This window comes from Agelaius phoeniceus, chromosome 3 (genome assembly GCF_051311805.1).
Source record: "Agelaius phoeniceus isolate bAgePho1 chromosome 3, bAgePho1.hap1, whole genome shotgun sequence".
Lineage (NCBI taxonomy): Eukaryota > Metazoa > Chordata > Aves > Passeriformes > Icteridae > Agelaius > Agelaius phoeniceus.
The window spans coordinates 103,578,234-103,601,280 of NC_135267.1; the positions used below are offsets into that span (position 1 = coordinate 103,578,234).

Genomic DNA, 23,047 nt, shown 5'->3' on the forward strand with positions numbered 1-23,047 from the left:
ACTGTATTTCTACACATTTAAATCCTACCTTTTTTCTGAAGATCTCAAAAAATGAGACCCATATCTTCAGAAAACCCAACTTAAACATTCACAGGGAAAATTTGTACTTTGAAAGCTTGCAGAATTACACTTTGCTCATTGATCTTGTGTGTTATTTCAGACACTGTTTCTCTTTACAACTCTAATGTTATCGAGGTCTTGCAGAGTTAGTGCGGGTTTGTACAGAACTTGCCTGTAGTATTTGGATCACCAAAAGAATCTTTGAGATGCTGGGGTTGTTGAACACAAGTTCGGTAAATGTTTTCCTGTTCCATGTACAAGATCTCCTTGTGCTAGCAGAACTTAAAAAAACCTCCCAAATTAGGGGACAGAAAGGTCAAAGAGAACTTAGAATCAGTGTGAGATGACACTTGACAAATTTTCTAGATGATTTTGCACTATAAAACAACTGTCCTGTATCCCTCTGCATGCATGTATCAGGAAGGAAGAACCAACCAAGAAGTAGCTGAAAATTGGTGCTTATTGCATATGGTCAATAAAGCTGCTTAAGTTCTTTGCACTTGACGTGTGGCATGCAAACAGCTACATCATATCTAATGGGCTTTTCTTTCTTGTCTTCCTTTTTTTAATGAAAGGTCCGAGCCCTTTGGATCACACAGCAAGAAGCCCTTCTCTTCCTCCTGGCTACTCTGCTTGGAACCTGACCTGGGTCATGAGAGATACATCCCCCTTCTTCACCCACAGAGGACGACACAGTGAGTAGCATGAATATGTTATCCTCAAGAGGCTGCAACTCCCTGCCTAAGGTTTTGGTGCAATACTGGAGTAAAGCAACACAAGTCAAATGTTTCATGGTAAAATATCCATGCTGGCAGCATCTGAGGGCACTAGAAAGCCTCAGTGCCTGTTACCAGCTCCCCCAACTTGCCCAAGGGCCCAGGAGTCCCATTTCAGCCCAGCCCAGCCTGAGGTCATTGCCATCTCTATGGAGGTGCCTGGGCTGCCCCAGCCTGCCCTGCTCCCTCAAAAACAAGGGCCCAGACTGTAATAATTGAGTGGGATGTTGAAATTCACCAATATTACAAAGAGAGGAGCTGTGTACTGAACTTTTTGCTTCTCGTCTCCTTTTCTAACATCCATCCCTTCCAAAATCAGAGAATGTGTTTTCATCTGTTCTCAGGTATGACCTATCCATGGTCATCCCACTGTGAAGTACGATGGCTGTAGTCAGGACTGGACTGCACAAGGCAATATCTAACGTGCAATCCAGAAAGTGACTGCAGTAGAATATATCTACTATATATCTACTACCAGTCTCTATGCAGGGAGATAAGGTGCTGAGAGGCTAATAAGATTTACTCACCCCAAGCCTGTAATTATCTGCTTGAGGGAAAAGTTTGACCTACCTATATGAAGGAGCCCCATATTTCTTCAAATTTATGTTGCAGCCTTTTATGTGGGCAATATATATTCTTTCCACTGGCATACAATATCTGCTCCTAGCTGTTGTATCTGCTTGAGTGATGAGGACACACCAATTTCATTTTGGAAGCAACAGTAGTACAATCTTTTTTTCCCTTACTTGGTTTTCTCAGAAGTTGCAAGAATGATTTTTAATTTATCCTTTATTACTTCTTCCTAAACTCTTTCAGTTTCTCAGTAATACTATTCTAAGGGAAGGCTTTGTTCTTAAAAGCTAAGAGCACTGATTTCATCTGACAGCATCACATGGAGATAAATGTACTGCATCTCAGCAGAAATGATTTATGATGATTTTAGCTGATTGCCCAAGACCAAATCCTACCATATTCCAACCATCTGTTTTGCAAGAAAAGGCAGGAATTTGATGAGGTGTTACACAAAATACAGTGTTCACTCAGGACAACTATAAACTGTTTTCTCCCTCAGTAGGTGTAATTTAGGGCATGCACCTTGAAATTTTGAGAATCTTGAAGAGAGGCAGGAATAATTTGCTTTTTCTATTTTTTCTAGCTTTGCAATTTAACATTTACAAAAATTTAAATTAAAGGGCACTAGCCTTTAATTAGTAGCCTTGGAAGGCACACATTTCAGCCTGGAACACCCCATAGCATCACTGTACAGACACTTCCTGCCACTTGAGATGTGCAGCCCCCAGAGGACTGATGAGTGTATGCAGCACAGCCCATAGTCATAGCCTAAAACTGAGGACACTTCTTAAAGCTTCTATTCCTCTGCATGCCTTCAGCTTAGCCACTGGCATGTTAACTAGTAAACTTCCCTGGGAGTTGATTTCTGTTCAGAGCTGCTCTATGATAGGGTGGACAGCTCCTTTCAGTGGCTGATTACTGGCCCTGGGTCTACATGGCTCTCTGAAGGTCATGCAGGGACTCAGCAGAATGAGGAAGAAGACAAAGTTAGACCATCCAAGCTCTAGGTGAGTACTCCTGTCCCAGGACCCAGCCTTCTGATTAGTGGTTAATCCAAATTCACACAATAAATTATAAGCAGAAATAAAACCCACCAGCCTTTTACTATTAGAGTGATTTCTTCTGTCAGTTTTCCTTACTGCTCCTAGCATGACTGATTGTGAAATGCTCAATAGCTTCTATCACAACTTTGTTTGCCTAATCATCTGATGGGACCCATCTAATTAACTGGTGACATTGCTGGAGTGGGGCAATATTAGTTATCTTAATTACACTTTCTCTGTGTTCCGCCGTTGGAGAAACCTCTGATTGAAAGAGCGAGTAAATTGATACGTGGTGTCCTTCTTCCTCTACCAAACTAAGTTCTCTTCTCTTTTGCTCAGAATTAGAAATTCTGACAGATTCTCTCTGGTAGTTCTGGCAGGAACACTGCCTGATGATATCTTTGAAATCACAGGCAGCAATCCCAAAAGATAATCGCTGGCACAAGAAGATAATGGAGCGGTGCATTCACAAGAATTTTTTACTGTTTTGTCTAGAGATTTTTTTACATTTGTCTCAATCCAAGCATTGATTAATCACCAGTCATCTCAGAGATGCAAAATCCACCTGCCTTTCAGAAAATCGCATGTGAAGTCAAAATTATCTGGGAATTCAACCTGTGAGGCAGGAAGAGACTTTAAATCTCCAAATTTTTTATATCTTTTTGTTCTCATGAGGTATACTCAGACTGTTTCCTGTGGCTAGAACAAATTTTAATGCATTTGGCATATGTGGACTTATGGTAGCATATTAATCTCCCATTTGCAGATCTGATGGATCTCTGTCCTGAGGCTTACATGATTAACTGCACCCAGCCACATATTTCATTTCTTGTCCTGGCTGGTTGAATGTTAATTTTCTCTTCTGTGCAGGTATTCTATAAGAAATCAATTGTCCACTACATAAAATCTTATAAGCTTGTGTAATAGGGGTTCCAGATGACAGCTGCCCCTCTGGACCTTCATGCAGTTAACACATCCCTCTCTGCCCCATCCTCTCCATGTCCCTGGCCCAACCAACAACCCTGCACCTGGAGCATGATCCTGGCAGGGTGTGGTGGCAACTGTGGAAAGAGCAAAATGTGCAAAAATCAAATGCAGTTCAACCCTTTATAAGAAGAACATGCAAATAACAGGCCTAAGGTTGCCGTGCTGGACTGCTGGAGTTGGCTTTTTCTTTTTAACTGTTCCTTTATTACAGTCTCTTTGCCACATTTTCCAGTAGCAGCTGAACTCCTTGGCTGCTCTGAACCAGCACTGGGCAAAGTACTGAAGTACCTCTCTCAGGTTATGTAGTTCACAGACTTTTTAAATTTTTTTTTTGCCCCCCTAAAGTTTAGGAAATAGTGGTGTTTGGATGGCAAAGTCAACTGGGACTAAAACTCAGGATGAGAGCAAATTTGGTTGCCTAGTCACTATTGTGCTTAAAAACATCTAGAAAAGGTGAGTTCAGCAGAGGAGGAACACACACCTACAAGAATACATAATTATTCACAGCTTTGATTTAATAGGTACTAAAAGCCTAATCCACAGGATGGCCTCTATTAACAACTTATTAATAATTTCACTCAGCTTTATGTCTTCAGAAAACTAATTTGACAGGGTTGTTGGGGTTTTTTTAACACTTTCTAATGGATTGTCGTCTGTGATGTGTTCCTAATTTCCTGAATTTGGTTTGCTGACTAAAAAAAATAAAAATGCATTGGTCTAATTCTACTGTGGGATAATTTGGGGTCATTCTTGCTACATATTTGATGCTCAGTGGCATGGTAGTTGCTCAGCAAGGTGTCAGATGATTTATTCTTTCCCCTGGTAGATCATAAGCACCATTTCATTCATGTCATTGGGCACCTGATAGACACTGCTGCCATGAAACTCAGTGAGTCTGAACATGGAAAAGGGAAGATGGAGAGAAAGAGGGCACCAGTCAGATGAATTCATGTTGCAGTTAGCATCCCATGACTACTTGTTTCATAATTCTACAACAAATCAGACTACTACTGACATCTTCAGAATGATAAAGCTGTTGTGATTCTTGGCTCAGCGCGGCATAGTGAGATGTATGGGTACAAACTGATTGTTACAGCAAGATCCTGCTCAGGGATGAGATTAAGTCAGGAGGGGAGCAAGGAGAATGCTGCTTCATCCCAGAGGAAAACTGAATCAATGCTTTCTTAGTAAAGATACTGGGAAAGTGATGTATCATCTTAATCCAAATACATCCTTTTTGCAATCTTACAAGTATTCTAATGTAGTTTGCAAATAGCATTATGAATGGAATAGGGCAAGGCTTCAATTAACAGCAGCTACTCACACCACATTAACAGAATTGCTCCATATAAAATAGCAGATGCTGTGATCCCATATATGTTTGCAGGAATTCTTGTTTAACAATTAGATGGTATTTTGGCTATGTGCAGCGGTGCTGAAATCCAAAAGGAGGAAAGTCAGGAAGCACAGCATCTGCCTAGCTAAACTGAAGGTTGTGTTAAGCAAAAAGGAAGAAAAAATCTTTTTAGGGAGAAATTTTAACTTTCTTTTTCTTATGACATCTTTTATCTGCAGATAGTATGTCTATGACAGCTCAGTATTTTTCAATAATAAAATAAGTAAGACAACATTTTGACAACAGTAAGACAACAAATATCTTTTCTCCCCATCTCTCAAGTATTCATTTTCTCTAGAGATCTTTTGAAATTCGTGCAAGAGGTTCCTTGTATGAATTGACAAAATATGACAGTTCATCCAACTACTGTTTTGTGCCAACTGGAGCATATTTTCTAACAACTGCTGTTAGTCAGTACTTCATTTTTTTTTGGCCAGAACTGGCATTAGAAATGCGCTTTCATGTATTGTTTTTTTGCTACATGCATGGGAGACTTGGTGGACAAATATTTCTTGTGTGGAGAATGGGCTCTCTGACACTTCTTGGAGCAGGAGGAATGAAAACGAGAGCTGTTCTAGTTGTTCTCCCAACACCCCTTTCTCACACCTCTCTCTGTAGCTGTTTTGAAAGACTGTGCTTATAATTGATTGATGAAGGAGTCCTGGCCCTTTCTTTGTAGTTTGATTTTCACTGAACAAAGCAGCTGTCAGAGATTTTGGTGATTCAGTCCCTGGTGCACGCTGAGGGGCTGGGTGGATATAAAGTAGATGCTGTCATTTTTATGATTCTCTTAACAAATAAATGAATAGCTGCATTATTGCTGTTTTCTCTAAGCAGTGGCCCATCCATCGTGGCTCACTCCCCAGAGGATTCATTTAAATGCATCTGGCATGAGGAGAGCTCTGGGCTCCACAGGGAGGCAGGCATCTTGCTCTGTGCTGGGCATCCATGCCCAAGCGCCCTTCCCAGAATGTTGCTGGGAAATTCCCAAAGATATTTGCTCCTCTAAAACTTCTTCTTCAGAATGCCATCTAAGCTTAAAGCCCCTTCCAAAGGAAACCTGAGTGGTTTTCCTTCAAGGTGGGCATTGAAGGGACGAGCAGTGCTGGCACTACCAGCCTTGACCCTGCCCGACAGCCTCCACTGCTGGGTGCTGGGGAGAACCTGGTCCCACTGAACTCTTTCCTTGCAGGCAGCAAGCTCTGAGGAGCCCTTGAAGCCCTGTGAGGGTACAGCAGCAGCCCTGTCAGCAATGTCAAGGTCAGGGCATTGTGCTCAGAGACCTGCTGGTGCGGAGCAAGGACGCAGAGAGCGATAAGCTAACTTGTGCTAAGCAGCTTGAAATTAAAAGGAGGTCCCTGGTGAGCACAGGCTGTGTCTCAGGGCAGGGAGAGGAGCTGGCATGGTGCCCAGCTGATCTCACTGCTGCACTTGCAGGTGACTGAGGTTCATCAGATGGTATGGACCCCAAAGCTGTGCTGAGTGTGGGGCTCCTCCTCGTCCCCAGCTCCCCATGTCCCCTGTCAGGCCATGGTGTCGCTCTCACGTTTGTCAGCTCCTGGAGCAGCACCCAAGGAGCTGGCAGTGATTGTTGGCACAGGCATTTGCTAAGCAAGACCCAGGGTGCCTGGCAGGGCACATGTGACATAATCATCCCTTAAAATGTGCAGTTTGCCCTTTCTCAGGGCTAGACAATGGAAGGAAATAGGTGAAATTGTCTCTTCAGACTTGCTTGCTCAGCAGGAACAAGGCAGTTAAGCCCCGCAATTGTTTTTGCTCTTGAATTTGTGTGACTGCCAACACCTTTTCCCTTTTCCTTTGGGCTTTTCTGCTGTGCCCTTTCCATCCTGTGGTAGATCCCCTTGTTTTAAATTGCTGCTGTGCCTCCAGTTGCAAAGCTAAAACACAGCACTAGGAATTCATTTGCAGGAAGTTTCATCTCTTCTTTGTGCCAGCAAAAGATTCTCACTTGCAGGGCCCTGGTCTGTATTTGGGTCCTCCTGAATGTTCATCAGGCAGGTGAGCTGACAGCCAGAGACCACAGTGTCTCCTATTTATGTTCTATTTTCAGGGAGAAATACTTATCACTGCAGGCTTCTTTGTGGCACCCCACATGTGCAACCTGGTTTGGTGAATAGAAATTCAGCAAGGCCTGATGAGGCAATTGAAGCCCTTAGATTGAATGCCCTGTGCCCTTTTGTACTCAGAGGTAATGGGAAGGCTTTAGGAACTGGCTCTGTCACTAGGATTAATAACTGGAAAATCAATTTGTCATTTCCCTGTCATAAATTAAAAGCTTATAGGCCTTATAACATGAGTAAAATAGAGGTTAGTGGGTATTGATGGAGGTCTCAAAGCTCACTCAGCAGAGCAGATCTCTACTACACAATTTAAATTATGTCTCCTCCACAAGGAATATCTGTCAATATTTGTATTGAAAAAAGACATCCTGTGCAAGAATATTCTATCTGTTTCTACACTGCTGCTGTGATTGTTGCTGCTGAAGGAATTCTTGAGGGAGATTGTGGTCCTGACTTGATCAGTGTGAGTGACCTTTACATTGTGCATTTGGCTGTAGATGGAGTAGAAATTAGTCATGTGCAGGCTGATGAGGTGCCAGTGAGGATGTTCCTCACTAGGTTGGTCTTGCTGAGAACAGAAAACCTCTCCCTGCTCCCTTGGCTGTGGTAGAGCAGTGAGAAAGCAACCACACCCTTTGAGGTTCCCAAAAGTGTTCCCAGCTGAGAGTAATTGAGGAGTGATTTTTAAGAGTCAGCAGACCAGGAGGGAAAAGGAGCTTTTAAAGTCAGACACCTGTAGAACTAGAAAGGAGCAGTCTAAGAGGAAACTACCTGCTGGTAAGATTTTTATGTTTGAAAGGAGATGTGGTTTAGCTCAAATAAACCTAATCTTTTGTTGGGTAGCTGAAGAAAAGATAATCAGAGTAGTTTCTTAACAAGAACAGGGTTTTTAAAATCTATCTCTTAATGTTGGGTTGTTTGGTTCCAAATAAGGTATATTTCTGTGGTGTGTGGTTACACAAATGATCCAAGATGGCCCAGAAGTGAATGATCCATAATCTGACCTGCTGCAATGTAAAAGAATACTTCTCACTGATTTCTGTGCTTTGGTGTATTACTTACAGTACTATTTTAAGGCATTTGTTTATTAGAAAACTCTAATCAGTTTAATTGGAACAGATGTGGTTGCCAGATATTTTAGTTATCTGTGTACAAATTATTATTGTTAGGTATGTTGGTAAAAAATAAATAAATAGAGACACTCACAAGACTCTAACATAATCAGACGTACACAGATTCCAGTGTCTTTTGAATTGAATAGTAGCTTAATTGGCTTTTCAGTCTGTGGTTAATATTCTGTATCTTTTTACATACCAAAAGCTGAACTGATTTGTATCTACAGCCTTTCTTAAACAGGTTTTTATCTTATTTTGATTATAAGCATCACTTTTGTTTCTTCTTTAAAGGCATGATGATGATGAAATAGACTTCTAATAAATTATCTGTTCTGCCTCTCTCGTGCCCAGCAGTTGCAGATAAAAGAGACTGTTGGACAAAGAGTTGTTTGTTCTATTTTAGTTTTTTTTTAAATTCATTATTTAGGAAGAGACTTTGCTGTTTTTTTCTATATGGACCTTAAATTCCTGTAGAGCATTTATAATCTGTAGTGTCAATATAATTCTGACATAAATGCCTGTACTTGGTTTAAATCTCTGTGACATCTCTTTTAGAAAATCATCAGAAGTCACAAAAAATCCCCCCACTTTACTGACTAGGTACAGTATTCAAGTCCAAAAGTTCTGTACCTAGATAATTTATATTGATAGTGGGTTTAAAAAAATAACAACTGGATGATGCGTTAATTTTAATTCCCTTTCCTGCAGTGTTTAGCTTTTCAGTTAAAAAAAAAAAAAGAAAGGCAGAATGGCCTTTGTCCAGCTTCCAAAGGCACATGGCTACTGCTTTCTGTGCTTAACTGGGAAAGGAAACAATAAACTTGGTATAGCCTTTAAATGTGAAGACAAAAGTGAAAAAGGAAAGAGAAGCACTATTTTTTTATGCAGAGGTGTAAAAAATGGCAGGTGATTTGTGGCAGCAATTCAAGTATTATGCAGGTTTTGTATTTGCAAGTGTGGCCTATGTGATCTTGTAATAGCTAACACACCAAGACCAGCTTCTCAGTGAAAAAAATTATATAATTCTTTTTTTATGAGGTATATTACATTGTCGATAGTGAAGGACATTGTGGAAGAAGGAAAGCCTGAGGGTAGGAAGTTAATGTTAGCCTTGGAAGACTGGATGCCATTTGCATAGATTTTTCTGTGTTGCATCAGATAGTATTTCTTTGTTGTACTGAATAGGATAATAGCCCTGAAATTTGTATCTGATACAGGACTATTTTAAATAGAAGCTTGTAAAAAGTACCGATGTTCTGGTGATGTGAGGGGATTATTGAATCGTGTAAAAGTTGCAAGTGTGTTTCCACTGAATCACAGACACTGTGGGATGTGTGAGCCGAAGTCTCCCTCTTTTCCAAGGAGCAGCCTGCAGTGAAGGACATTCAGTGTGACCACAGCAGGCATGTCAGATCATGCCCACTCTCTGCAGGCCTTTCATTGCAAGGGAAGGAAATGGCACTGCTGCTTGCCTTTTCTTCCTTTACTGTCCCTGCTCCAGGCAGAGGCTTTAGCTGTCTGCAGGGGTCACAGCACTGGTTATGAGCAGTGCCTGGTATTTAATCACTTACCCCAATTAAGTTGTACCAGTTGTAGGTCAGAGGCCTGCTGTGTTAAGGGCTCCACAACTGATTGATAGCTCTCTTTTGAGATGGGGATTCTGGAAAGGGAGAGCAAAGTGGGGAGCAGAGCTGGCCATTGAGTGCTTGTGGCGCCACAATCAGACAGTCAGGGGGACTGGAGAGGAGAATGACATTGCCTTTGGATATCCATGAAGGGCCCCTCTGCTTGGGTCAGGAGGGTTAGAGAGCACAAAGGCTTCTGTTCCCAGCAGCTGGGCAGGAGAGGAGGGGAAGCCAGCAGCAACTGCTGGAAAGCTGAAGAAAATACGAGATTGATCGGGAAGAGAAGTGCACAAAGAATGAAATAGTTGATTTTAAATGATTGTTTTTGCCATGTGTGGTCCTTGGCCTGGGCTTTCCCATTTGTCACTCAGTGAGTTCCATCAAAAAAATCCTTGTATGAGCTGTGTTTCTCCCCTCCATAATTTTTTTGACAGTGCCTTAAAGCACACACTGCTCAAAGTGTTCCCTGTGAGTACTAAAGATAATATATGTTCTGTAAACTATAGTTCAGTGTTTGGTTGCTCTTTTGTCCATCTGGGATTAAGTACAAAGTTTAAGAGACTCCAAACACTTCAGTTTAAAAATATTTAGTTTGGTTTTTGCTCTTTTGGGTTTGTTTTTGGTGTGGTTTTTTTTTGTTTTGTTTTTGTTTTTTTTGTTTGTTTTTTGTGCTTTTGTTTTTAAGACCATCTAAGGGGATTGAAATACATGGTCTTAGGTTTGGATATGATATTGCAGTAGTAAACTGCATGAATATATCCACAGTTCCCCTCTGCCTAAATTGAAGTGTGCTTCATGTATCATGAAATTTATATTGATAATTTAGGGGCCTGAAGAGAGTAGGAGCCCTTGCATTTGGATTTAAGGAAATTAGTATAATCCTTGTTACTGCTGCTTGTGCTGTAAATTGACTCCTTATGTTATATGGTTTCCCTGGTGTTGTGAAGTATTTAAAATGCTGAGTGAATGATAAAGCACTTGGTTAAGAAAATCAAATATAAACTGGAAAAAAGACTCTGTTTCTTCCAGCTTGCTGTTAAAAAGGGAAATTAGCTGGCAAAAGTATAGCAGGAGGGCAACAGTATTAACCTTCAGATTAGAAAATATTTTATCACCAGGAGAATGGGCTCAACTACATAAATCTGTGCCCACAAGAAGAAATTAGATGTTTAACAGAGAATGTAATTGAAGTTTTAAAAAATCAGTTAATTTCACTAATGTCGGTTCAGATTATTTGTTTCACCTGCATTGTATGGCAAGACAGAAAGACAGTGCAGAATACTCCAAGGAGCAGCTGAATTTTTTTCCTTGGCTTTTTCAAATGGACTTTAGCCTCTTCAGAAACACTGAGTTAGTTCTAAAACCATTTCTTTCTCTTACTGAATATTGTGTTGAGTGCTGACTGTGGTGACAAAAGCAAATGTATACTGGGCATTCCAGAAAATTTAATGATCTTGGCAATTCAAAGTAAAATCCTTTCAGGTTGTCACTGCATGTTGTGTTAAGCAGCTTGAACTATGGTGGGATGGTAAACTGGACATTGAGAAGTGAATCATAGTTGCACCAGCAAGGTAATGGGTTTCTCTAGAGAAACATCTCAAAGAGAGGAATCTCTGTTGGAGGCAGTTGCTGGCTGTGCTGCCTGGAGGCTGAAGTTCTGCGGCAGCAGTCAGGTTTTTGCTACTTCTGTTGTCTCAGGAAAGAGTTTCAAACCCTGGGAATCAGAATGTCACCTCCTGGGGTACAGTCCCTATGGCTTCCAGCACATTCCAAATGCCCAGGACAGATGACTCTCTTTGTAGAGACCTGTGCTCACTGAGGTGAAACAGGGATGTGAACAGGAACTCCTAAGTGAGGAGTCTTTGCAATCTAATGGTCCTGGTTGAATTTGAAGCAGCATCCCAGAAGAGATTGGCTTTCTGTCCCATTTCATCCATTGACTAAGCTATTTTCCTTTCAGTCCAGATGATGTCTTTCTCCACTTTAGCCTGAGCTGCCCTTTCACCTGTCCTGAAGGGGAATTTCTGGCTCTTGGGCATTCCTTTTGATTTGCTGCTGCCTCCATATTGAACCTCCCCATGCAGCCCATTTCAGGCCCATTTTTACCTGTCTGTTCACAGGCAAAAATTCCCTATTTCTTAAATTCCCTATTTCTTTTTACCTCATTATGGAAAAAAATCAAGGCCTAACTTACTGAAGTACAAAATGAATGTGCATGCACGTGTATGTATAGATATCTTCAAGCACAGAAGACATCAGATTTAATTAACCTGGCGTGTTTTGTGTACATTTTGTTTTTCCAGTATTTGACTGTAACTTTGAATCTCCTTGTGAGTTGGAATATTCCTTTACCTCAAAAGATCAGGAAATCCCCAACAATGCCTGGGTCAGACTGAATGCAGAGGAAATCTCACAGCTAAACCTCCCAGATGGGCCGGAGACAGATCACTCTGAGAGCACACCCAAAGGTAAGATGAATACAGCTGTGCAATGCCATCAGTAGTGGTTAGTTTTAAAATAAAAACACTTTTGCTTCCACCCTCTAAAATAACCATAACAGAAAACCCCAAAACCCTGCCCAAACAAACATGTCCCCCTGAAGTGCTAAAGATAGCTCTAATCCCTTTTCCTCAACAGACAGTGAGTGAAAATAAAGTGACAAACAAAAGGGGGTTGTTGTGCGCAGGAGAGATCTGTTTTCACCTAAACACAAGCTCCATCATATATCTCAGAAGCAAAGTATCAAATACACTCTTGTGTAAAATCTGAATTGGGCTGGCCCATGCCATGCCTGATATTTGGATGAAAACTGTGCTATGGTGCCCATGTTTAAGGTCATTCAGTGTTTGGAAGAGTCTGGCCTTATCTTTGCTCTAGGTCCTGTTTACCACTTGTGTGTTTGCAGACCATTTTAGGCAATATCCTTCCATCCAGGGCTTAGGTTCTCTGTTTGCTAAGAAAACAAAGATGGGCTTTGTCCTCAGTATAACAAAAAAGATCCTGTCTCTAAAGAGAGCTAGGAGGTCTCAAAAGATGTGGGAGTGCAACAGACATTTTTTTTTTTCCCTAGGAAAAAAACTGTGGTTTGTTGGAATTACTTTTCCTGCTTATGATCATGTCTGTGAACAGCAGCATATTTCATTAAGATTTCAAGTTCTGAAAAGATTTTTAGATATATTTGTGCTCTTCTTATCCTGGGAAAGCAGAAAAATTCTTAACATCCTTTCAGCTGTTAGTGACACCTGTGTGGAACTTCTCTCTGGAAGGTGGTGTTGATGAGAATGGACCTACAAAAATGAAGATGGGGGAGTTAGAGCTACAAACTTTATCCAGGAGAACAAAGAGGTGTCAGGAATGATGACAAAAATTTCAAGGGATGTGGAACAGTTTCCATAGTAGGAAAAACTAAACAGATAAAGATTATCTATTCAATCCCTGATGGCAGGGGTTAGAGGTCTTTAAAAAGCAGATTGAAGAGCATTGGAAAGCAGCTGTGTAGTTGGTGGGCTCTGGGTTTAGAACAAGCAAGCTGAGACATTTTTCATGTAGTACCTGAATAAATGGTGCTAATAAAATACATGAATTAATGTTGTGGGGCCAGAAGTGTGTGTAAGTTTAAAGAAAGATCAAATGAATTCTTGCAGAATACATTCATCACTGGATGTTGAATTCAGTAGTCTGTTTAGAGTCAAGAAGTCTTACACAAAAGGCTGCAAGTGAAAGAATTCTTTTCTTAGGAGCCAGCACTGGAGACAGAATTTGACTTTGCAGAGCTGCAGTCTGGCTGCTTGTGACAGTTCTTATGTTCAGGCAAATATTGAGGAAATTTTCTGTGCTGCTTTCATTCATATTCTATTTTCTCATCCATATCAATAGTATAGTACTTTTCCCCAGATAGCCATTATAAATTAACTTTTAAGGCCCATTGATTCATCAGCAGACCAAGTCATTGTGGTGTGATCTGTGTCGTGTGTAAAGCAGATGGACCACATTTGTGCTGCATGCAAATATCTTCTAATTTCCGCATCAATAAACATCCACACGCAGACTGAATTGCTTCCTACAAAGGTACAGCTCAGGGAAAGTTTGAGGTAAATCAGAATTTCTGTTTTGTTCTTCTTTTTCTTAAATTCTAGTGCAAGCTGGCTGCCCCTGAAATTTAGGAGTTAAAACCTTGTTTTGAATTGCAAAGAACAGCTGTCATTCTCCTGGAGTGGGGGGAAAACCCACAAGGAAGTAAATGTATTGTTCCAGGTAAAGAGCCTGGCCAGGACCCCATAGTGCTATGTGTTGTCAATATATGATTCTTTTGGATCCTTTCCAGTAAAGTTATACCTTTGTCTAACTCAGTTTTGTATATCTATCAAAGCAGGAGAAGGGGGCACTGTTGACTGGCCCTGCAGCCCAGAACCAAAGGTGGTATTGGTTGATGATTTCCAATTGCCTGTTGTGTTAAAGCTCTATTTCTAAGCCCGAATGCTGGGAGTTCTCATCTGGAATATAGGCAATTTAGGCTGAAACTTGTGTTCTGCTGTTTTCTTATATTCTGAGGGGCAGGTAACTAGTGTCAAATTGATTGAGTGCATTTAGATTTGTGGGGCATTAGTGTAGATTATTTTGTGTGGTTTATTTGCTTGTGTATGTGTGGGCCTGTTTTTTAAAATTACCAGGCATGTTGGACATAGTGGTAATTTTTTTTCAGTGGAGCTGTAGGTCTGCAACTCATCGATGACTGTAACTCTTGCATGTATAAAGACTCATTTGGAAATCAACACTTTGAGCTAGCATCTCTCTATTTTAAATCACTTTAATTACAGCTGTTTGGCACAGATAGTTGTGTGGTCTGTTTCAATCTGAAATAATTAAGCACAGTAGTTCCAACCCCCACTGTTTCCTGCAAATTGTACTTGCAATTATCTCAATCTCATTTCATCTCCTTTGCAGACAGTAATGCACAGAAATAAACAGATAGCTTAACTAGATTTTGGGATGGTTTAGCTCATCCTTGTCACTTGGTTATCAAGTCATGGCAAGACATTGATAGAGACAAATGCCTCTGGTATGATTCATTAGGCTTCACACGAGTTTCTGTAAAATGTTCAGTAGAAAATCATTGGTAGATCTCCCAAAGAGACACATTGGGAGAGTTTCTGTATTTTTGCTCCTGTCCCAGCAGCATGATACAGCTCAGTGTCATGAAATCAGAGGAAGTCAGCATGGATTAAGCCTCCTAGAGGAAGAGCTAACTCCTGGTGTCTCAGCATCTGGTTGCAGTCACAGCTGAGCAATCCACTCACTTGGCAAGTTCAGCAGTAGTGTCACACAAATCATTGATCTTCTGGATAGTAATAGATGGTGAGGTGGCAGAGTTTGATATTAAATTATTCAGGGTAAAAGATTGAAGGTCTGGTTTGCAAGGAATTTAAAAGGGATGCTTAACCAGCTAATAGTGGCAGGTAAAATTTAGTGCAGGTTATTTGAATTGAGGTGGTGGGAGACACAATCAGAACTTGGCATATATGCAGACAGATTCGGAGCTGGTTACTGTCATTTAAGCTGATTTAAGTGTAAGAATAGAGCTGTGAAAGCATCACCTCAGTAGCAGTCACAAAATAAATGTGATTTGGGGGCTCAGTGGGAAGGGAGTGGAAAATAGGAACAGTATGCTAGAGTATTAGTGTGTGGGGCAGCTGTATTTAGAACTCAGTCTTCTGTTCTAGATTCCACGCATCAAAAATATTTTAGTACAGTTGGGAAAGTTTTTAAAGAATGGAAACAAATATGATAAAGTATGTAATGGTTGTCTTCTAGGAACACTTAAATTGACAAGGGCTACCCTGCCTGCATAAAGCATCTAAAGGAGTAGATGCAGGGTTGTGTAGAAACCAGAAATTTATAAAATATGTATAAAGGTTTATAAACTCCCAAGGTAAAGCACTGGAAGGATGAGTACAAAAGGAATATTTGATACTTCTAATACGGTATTGAACAGCATCAAGCAAAATTATTAGATGTCAGACAAAACAAAAGGAGATCCCTCAGTATTTAACAAACAGTGAAACTGTGGAACATTCTTCCCAGGGTATTATTTTTGCTGGAACCTTCTGTGGCTGTGCAAATTGACAGGATATGTGCAGGGAAGAGAAATAGTTACAGCTACTAAATTCTCTATAGAACCTTTTCTGGCCCAGAAAGTCCTCATGTGAGCAGTCCCTGAAGTCCAGGAGTGGTGAGGGACAACTGTTTGCTCTCCCTGTTCATACATTCTTTTTCATTTTCTATTTCCAGCTGTCTGTTCTGAGAGCCAAATGTTGGAAGTTAATGGATCCTTGGTCTGATAGGGTTGGTGTGGTGGTGTGTTCCTGGCTCACCTCCCAGCCCAGGCTTAGGTTCCCTTTGAAAAAAGATAGAAATGCATTAACAGTTTTAGACCAATTTAGAGTGTCAGAGAAAAGTTGCTATTTAAACGTTTACTCTTACTTGCTCTTCTGTTCAAGCCTTGAGAATGCTATCAAACCATGCAAAAATATTATTTGGTAGGAATAACTGCTGGACTGTTTGCCTATAGAGATGTAGATTAGGGAGGCTATCAAGGTTTTGATTTTTTAAAATTTGTGCTAAAATGCTTCACTCTTCTCTGTTCCCCACCATCTTATAAGTGGACCAGTGAGTGAGATAGTCACTGGTGTATCTGCCAGCTAGGTCCCTGAAGATCTGCTGGAGTTATGTAACTTTCTGCAGGGTCAGAGATGTAAGGTTAAAGTTCCACTGATGTGCTAAAGACTGACAGGAAAAGCTCTTCTGTTGGGATCTGAATGGGGCCTGTACAAGCTGCAATGAGTAGGCAATCCATTGTGGATTACAAGACTTCTTTTATTTCATGAATAAGCAAAAAGACGCTATAAAAAATTCAAGCATTCTCCATGACTGACTGCATTTATTTATTTTGACAAGTGTGATTAATTTTTAATTATTCATGACCCTTCATAATATATTATACCAGCAAATGCGCTGCAGTCAATCGTAATGAAACATGAGGAACTGGAGATCTTGCAACTGTGGCAGTATTTCCTGGGGAGGCAGGTGAGACAGCCCAGTCTGTGGTTAGAAGGAAGGAGTTTGTAGACCGAGGAAATTGCACTTTCAGCTGTGTGGATGTGTGTTTTTGTCATGCTCAAGAGTCATTTTCCTCTCTGATAAATCTGAAATGGGTCAAACCAGCCATAAATTCTGTCCCTCTCAACTCTTGAGTCAAACCCAGAGTTTTCTGCATTGTGGGGACCTCTAGGATACAGCCCTGAGTTTGGCATCCATCAGGGATGGTTTAAGAGCCATCAGCCAGTGGGACTCTTCAGGATTCACCTTTTCCTGTTACCTTATTGCAGTGCTGTATTCTCCTTCCTCCAGAGAAGCACTGGCTCAGCTTCCTGCAGTGCTGTGTAGCCCAGGGACTTTGCTGGGCAGTACTTGTGGTCCCTCATCTGAGACTACAACTGGGGCTTCATTCTGAGTCAAATCCTTCAAGGAAGAGAGAGAACCTCTCCTACAAAGTTAATCGTTTGTATTTAAGGAGGCAGGACCAGTAGCAGTGCACCCAAACCAGCTGCATGTGAACTGAGTGAAGGTCTGATCAAATTTCAGAGTGATCTGTTTCTAACCAAAAATGCAGTTTTAAATGGGAAGGATTAGAGGCTTGACTGCTCCTGACTATGGTTGTGCAAGCAAGTCGCCTGCTCCTCTTTTAAATCTTGTGATTCTAGTTCAAGTAAGTGAATTTCTGCTTCTGTGATTTGAAGATTTCAGGACCAGGAAAATATGCAGCTGCTTGATAAAAATTTCAGATGAAGAGATAAGTTGTAGAGATATGACCACCATTCCAAATAAAAATCAAAAAAGTAATAAGCCTCCCTGTGCAAATGTGAACTCTGGTTGAGACAACTTCTTAATGGAAAATGTAGATTAAACTTTCATGAAGGATGGCAGGGGAAGTGGGAGATGAATGAGGACACTGCCCTAACCAGCCACTGATTAGTTGAAAAGCTCTTATGTAAGTTCTAAAACAAGAAATATCTGCATATTGTGTTAATGTGGTTTTAATTTTTATAATTATTGCTAAAGAAATGGAGCAAGGCTAAGGCACTGAGCATATTAGCAAATGGGTGATAATGAACTGAAGGATTATAAAATGGCTGTTGACTTTGATTTATGATTCCTCAGACAAAGAAGAATGAGGCAGATAATAAAAGATAATAAATAATACTTTGTTTCAGATTATAACTTTATTAACAAAACAGTAGAGTATGAATCAGGGTGGGCTTGCAAGAAATAAGTATAGTGTAAGTTATTTTTCATGTAAAACTCAAAAAAAATACTTAAAATTCCACAAAAAAGAAAAGGGGGGGTGGTTTGGAAATGCTCTTAGAAGAAGATAGCTATTTGCCTGGGGAAAAAGAGTAAGGAGAGTAGCTGGGCTCACACTAGACAGAGAAAAGTTTTCCTTTTACATTAATTCTTATACTGGTTTGAGGATATGCTTTGATCTCATAGAATTGATCCAGCTTATGTGTCTTTTGAACAAGATATCAGAGGTATTTCTTATTTAGTAAATCATTACATGGAGTTTGAGATCTTGACACCTTAGGCCTGGAAAAAGAAACAACAAACCAAGAACTGTTTTCTCAGGAGAATTTCTATTTGGAGGAAAAATGTTTTTGAGCCTGTCACAAACTTTGACAAAAAAAATTGCGGGCCTGAATGTTTATTGCATCTTTCTCTCTAATGCTGGAGAAGAATTTGGATCATCCTGGTTCAGTCCAGATGGCTGAATAGTCCTTAAAAAGATATGATATGATCCCACCCTAGTTTTATTATTTATATGTCTTCAGGTAAACTGCAGGTATCCCATGGAGATTTGTGAACTTTTGTACTTTCATTTCGTTTAAGTGGGATTGAGTTTCCTATTAGTTATTTTCTTCTTTAAGATATAGTCAGTGTCTCAGTGGAAATAATTGTTGTGTGTCAGTTGAAGAATGAGCTACATACCACAAGTGAAACAGTAGAAGAATTAAGTGAGGTTTGGAAGTAACACAGACTGAAAATTATTATCAATCTTACTGCAAATGAGAGATTTATGGATTTGTAGGGATGACTATCAAGTTATTTCTATAAAAACAGGAGGTTTAGAATTAAAAATATCATTTACATTAAATAGTTCTGGTTGTTCTAGATGAGATTTAGATTTTGAGACTCAATTTGGCAACATAAATGTATCAAGTGTTACAACACATACCCACAGGAATTTATGCAACATTAAGACACTAAATGCAAACCAAACTTGCTTCCAGAGTCCACTGGGCTGTGGAGAAGGAAAAACACAGCCTTTTTGTAAGGATCAGATTCCAGCTCGTGCTCTGCCAGTGCAAAAAATGGACCAGGTGTTCCTTCAATTTTGCAGCTTGCTCTTCTAAATAGGACTACACTTGTGCTTTGTTATTGCAAAATTATTTCCCTTTAATGAGCCTGCTCTAAAGAGGCAAATTATTGTCTCACTGTAGGACAGTGTGTTTATTTATAAAGTGCGTATTTATACACACTGTGAAGAGGCACGTGGGCTTGTTGATTTTAGAAATCTTGTTTGTTCATTCCTTAATTCAGTGAAGGCTTGCATGCAACATCCAGCAGTCTCTTCCCCAAGCTGAAGAAGAAAAATTAATTTCAGTGTACATCAGATGTTGGTATGCTCTAATGGCTTGCTGCATACCTGTGACTAATGTACTCCAACAAGTTTATCCAGAAGAGGCAGAGACAATGAAGAATAAATGGGTTGTAAAACGGTCTCTTTCTCACTCCTAATGACACTTTCTCCTTGGCAAGATGAGAGGCATATTAAAAGGACAGCTGGAGGGAAGTGTACCCTGCTCTTGGCTGTGTTTGACCTTGCTATAGGAAAAGACTACCAGATTCACACACAAACGTAATTGTTTCCCTCTGTAGTGTAGGGACAAAGTCCATTATCATGAAATGCTTGTGTATGTCCATGCATATGTTGTGTTCAGAGGGTTTTTTTTAAACTGAACTTTTTAAGCACGGAAAACTCACATTTGCACAAAAAAATTTCTGCAATGGATTAGTAAATTATTTGGTCGTTTTGATTTCTTTCTAGCCTACCTGCTTCTTCTATTTTGTGTGTTTATTTTTTTACCACGCCAATGACAGGTCACACATATGGCTCTGTACACAAAAATACAGTGTATGGTAAAGAAGTATCAGCAAGACCCTGTGAGGCTGGCAGCCCCTTGGCTACATTTTGGCCATCCTTACCAAGCATGGTCTAGCTACATCCATTGCCAAATATTGCAACAACCTGTGCTTCTCCAGCACCCCACCTAGGAGGCTCTGAGAATGCCCTACTAAATAAGGCACTTTGTATGGTTTTGAGGAGTTGGGAGAAAGGTTTCTCTCTGTTGTCAGAGAGAAACTGAAGCCCAGTGGGGTTGAATCAGACAGAAACTGAAGCCCAGCGGGGTGAGCTGTGTTCCCTGCTGTGCCAGACTTGTGTCTCTTCCACCTTTGTCACCACTAACAATTGTTGGGGCCTGTGGGTCCCCAGTGTTTCCTCCGTGAAGTTGGCTTGCTCCACTGGTAATGAACAGATGTTATCATGTGGGATTTTCTACACAACTCTTCTGCGAGAGTCTGTTAAAAACCTAAACAGATTGACAAGAACTGAAGCATTTTTGCTGTTATTCTTTTCCTCAATGATGGTCTGTTGTATTACAGTACTTATCTTACACACCTATGCTTGGGCGAATACATTAAAAAAGAGTCACAGAATTTTAGAAGCTAAGAGGTTTTACTGCTGTGGCTCTTGCCAAGAACGAAGTCCAGCTAATTAATCAGAGATAAGAAATTGTTAATTTAGAACAGTGGTAGAGAAAATATGATTCAGTCAGAATCTTTGTGTGGATGAAGCTAAACCCAAGTAGAGTTTAACCATTTTGGTAAATGTGGGTAAAGAGAGGATTTTTTTTTTTTTTTTAAATATTTCTCTCCTTGGTTTTCTGATTAATTTCAGGTTGTTTAGATGTAATTCTGTAAAGGATATGTTGATACCAATGCTTTTGTAATATCTCATTTTTCTCACAATTACATATACTAATTCAGAGGTGTTGCAAGAAATATTCCCCTAGGTGTGCTTTCAGAGGTTAAATCTTACAGAAATTGTTAATATTAAAGCTCACTGAAGTAGGTTTTTTTTGCCTTTACCTTGAAGGGGGTGGGGCCTCTGAGCTTAGTTGTTTTCTCATAGAGTAGCTTAAACTCAGCATCCTTATTTTATCCTGCTCAAAATAACGAAGGAAGGTTTGCAGAGTTAAAGCCAAGATACTGAATGAGAATTCTGTTTTCTATCTTTAAAAAATAAATTTCATAATACCATGCAATGCCTGTTTTGGCAGCCCCAAGCAACTTGCCTAGATTCTAATGAATAATCATCCTTTCAATTATGAGCTAGAAGCTATCCCTGAAGTTTCATCTGTTTGCTTTGCTTGCTTGTTTTGAGAGCACAGTGATTAAATAGATGGTATAATGCATGAAGATGGGAACAGCCATACTGGGAGAGCAGAGAGGGAAGAAATCTGATGGCTGGACTTCCCCAGTTCTTCTCCCACTCTTCAGACAGGCTGTGAGCTGAGGGGGACAATAGAACATGGCCCTCCATGTTATGTTGTAACTCTGCTGGGAAACATACCACAATACCTCTTTGTTGATTTGGGACCTCCAGTCCTAGACCCTGTTCCTGTGTTGAGCAGCACTTCCTTTCTGTGCAATAAATTAAATTGTGTGTGCCACTCATGGCAAGGAAATTGCTTTCTGTAAGTCCCTCTGAGTCCCTTTAGTCTCAACAGCTCAGGCTTTCTCATCTATCAAATGCAAGAATTTGGAAATGCTTGGCCTTCATCTTTCACCTTCCCCGAGTAAACAGGAATTTATAAAAGTTGAATATGAGTCACTGTCTTCTGTTAAAATGAAAATACTGTGTTTTAAAAAAATGATTTATAATTCACATTAATGGTTCCTATCAGTTGTAAAGTCAAATGAAAGCCAGCCTTGTTAGCTGAATGCTTCAGTGTCATAACAGAGATGAGAGAAGCAAGGACCACTTACTTCTAAATGGCATTTCCTTAAGAATTTAAGAAATGTAATAGTGGGCTTTTAGCCATTGTTCTGCATTTTTTTTTCTTTTTTCTATTCTATGCCTGTGAGCAGATCTAAGCACTCTTCTGGGAGAGGCTGTCTTTCTAAATTATCTCATGTAAACATGAGTAAAAAAGGTGATGAGTAGATTTCTCCACATTTGGAAAGATGTTCAAACAGAAGAAGCAGCAGATTTGTTACTTACCATTGCCTGTGTTAAAAGGATAAACCTGATGAAGGACTGAACTACAATAATTCACCTTGTGTGCTGCTTTTAGTGGAGGACACGTTGCTGCTTTCCTTTGCTTCCAGTGGGGAAGTGGAAAGGTCAGGCACTGAAGGGAAGCATGTTGCTGTGTACAACAGATAGGCATCTCTGGCAGTAATTTAGAACACTTAAACAGCATAATAAAGGTTAGATCACAGCTCCTTTTCACCTGTCGCAGTAGGTTTGTTTATCAGACAAGAGCCCAAGCTGCAGAGCTCCAGTATTGATTTTGAGCAGAAGGTTCAAGGATGTTCTGTTTTCAAGGTGTTTAATCAGAGCATGGAAGAAACAAAAAGCCCATGTTAAAACAACATTAGGATGCAGGTTTAATTCCACTCTCTGTGTTTTTCCTGAAGGTGTGAAAGTATTTGAGGAGGAGACAGAGGTTGTTTTGTATTTAACTGCTCTAAAACATTACAGCTTTTCAGACTACCAGGTATTGATAGGGCAGGCTCTGCCTGTCTGCCTGAGTTCATCCTACATGTCAACAAGGCCACTCCATTAGAGGTGAAAGTTTGCTGTGACACACAGCTTGGAATTTTACAAACAGAACTTTCTCAGATGGGAGGAAAAGAAAAGATTGTTCTGGTGGCCTCAGTGCCCCATTGCACAGTACGGAAAGCTGTTTTAATTTTGTAGTCATTGGTTTAGTTATCCAGCTGTCTAAGGGCAATGTATTCAGTATTACCATGTTATTAGAAAATCAAGGTTTCTGAGGAACCAATAGCTCGGATAGTTAATTTTTGTTTTATCATTAATTAGGGGTAAAAAGCAAGAATGAGACTGTATTAAAAAATGTTGTATAACTTAATTCAGAAATTGTGGCTAACTCCCAAAGTAATGACCTTCCTAATGACTAACCAAGACAAAGAGGTATCTGTTAAGCGAGCATAGGTTCTAAAATCAGCCTCTTAGTAAAGATGCCAGG

General features: G+C 40.2%; 1 protein-coding gene across 3 annotated transcripts in view; it reads left to right on the top strand.

Moving 5' to 3' along the window:
- The window catches only part of ALK (ALK receptor tyrosine kinase), a 307,302-nt gene that overhangs the window by 81,463 nt on the left and 202,792 nt on the right, over positions 1–23,047 (top strand). For all 3 annotated transcript variants that reach the window (XR_013181530.1, XM_077176040.1, XM_077176041.1), the window contains exons 2-3: positions 636–755; positions 11,960–12,124. Coding sequence is in view for 2 of the 3 variants with exons in the window: in XM_077176040.1 (XP_077032155.1) it covers positions 636–755; positions 11,960–12,124 (285 nt within the window). In the remaining variant the exon portion in view is untranslated. The remainder of the gene's footprint in view (positions 1–635; positions 756–11,959; positions 12,125–23,047) is intronic.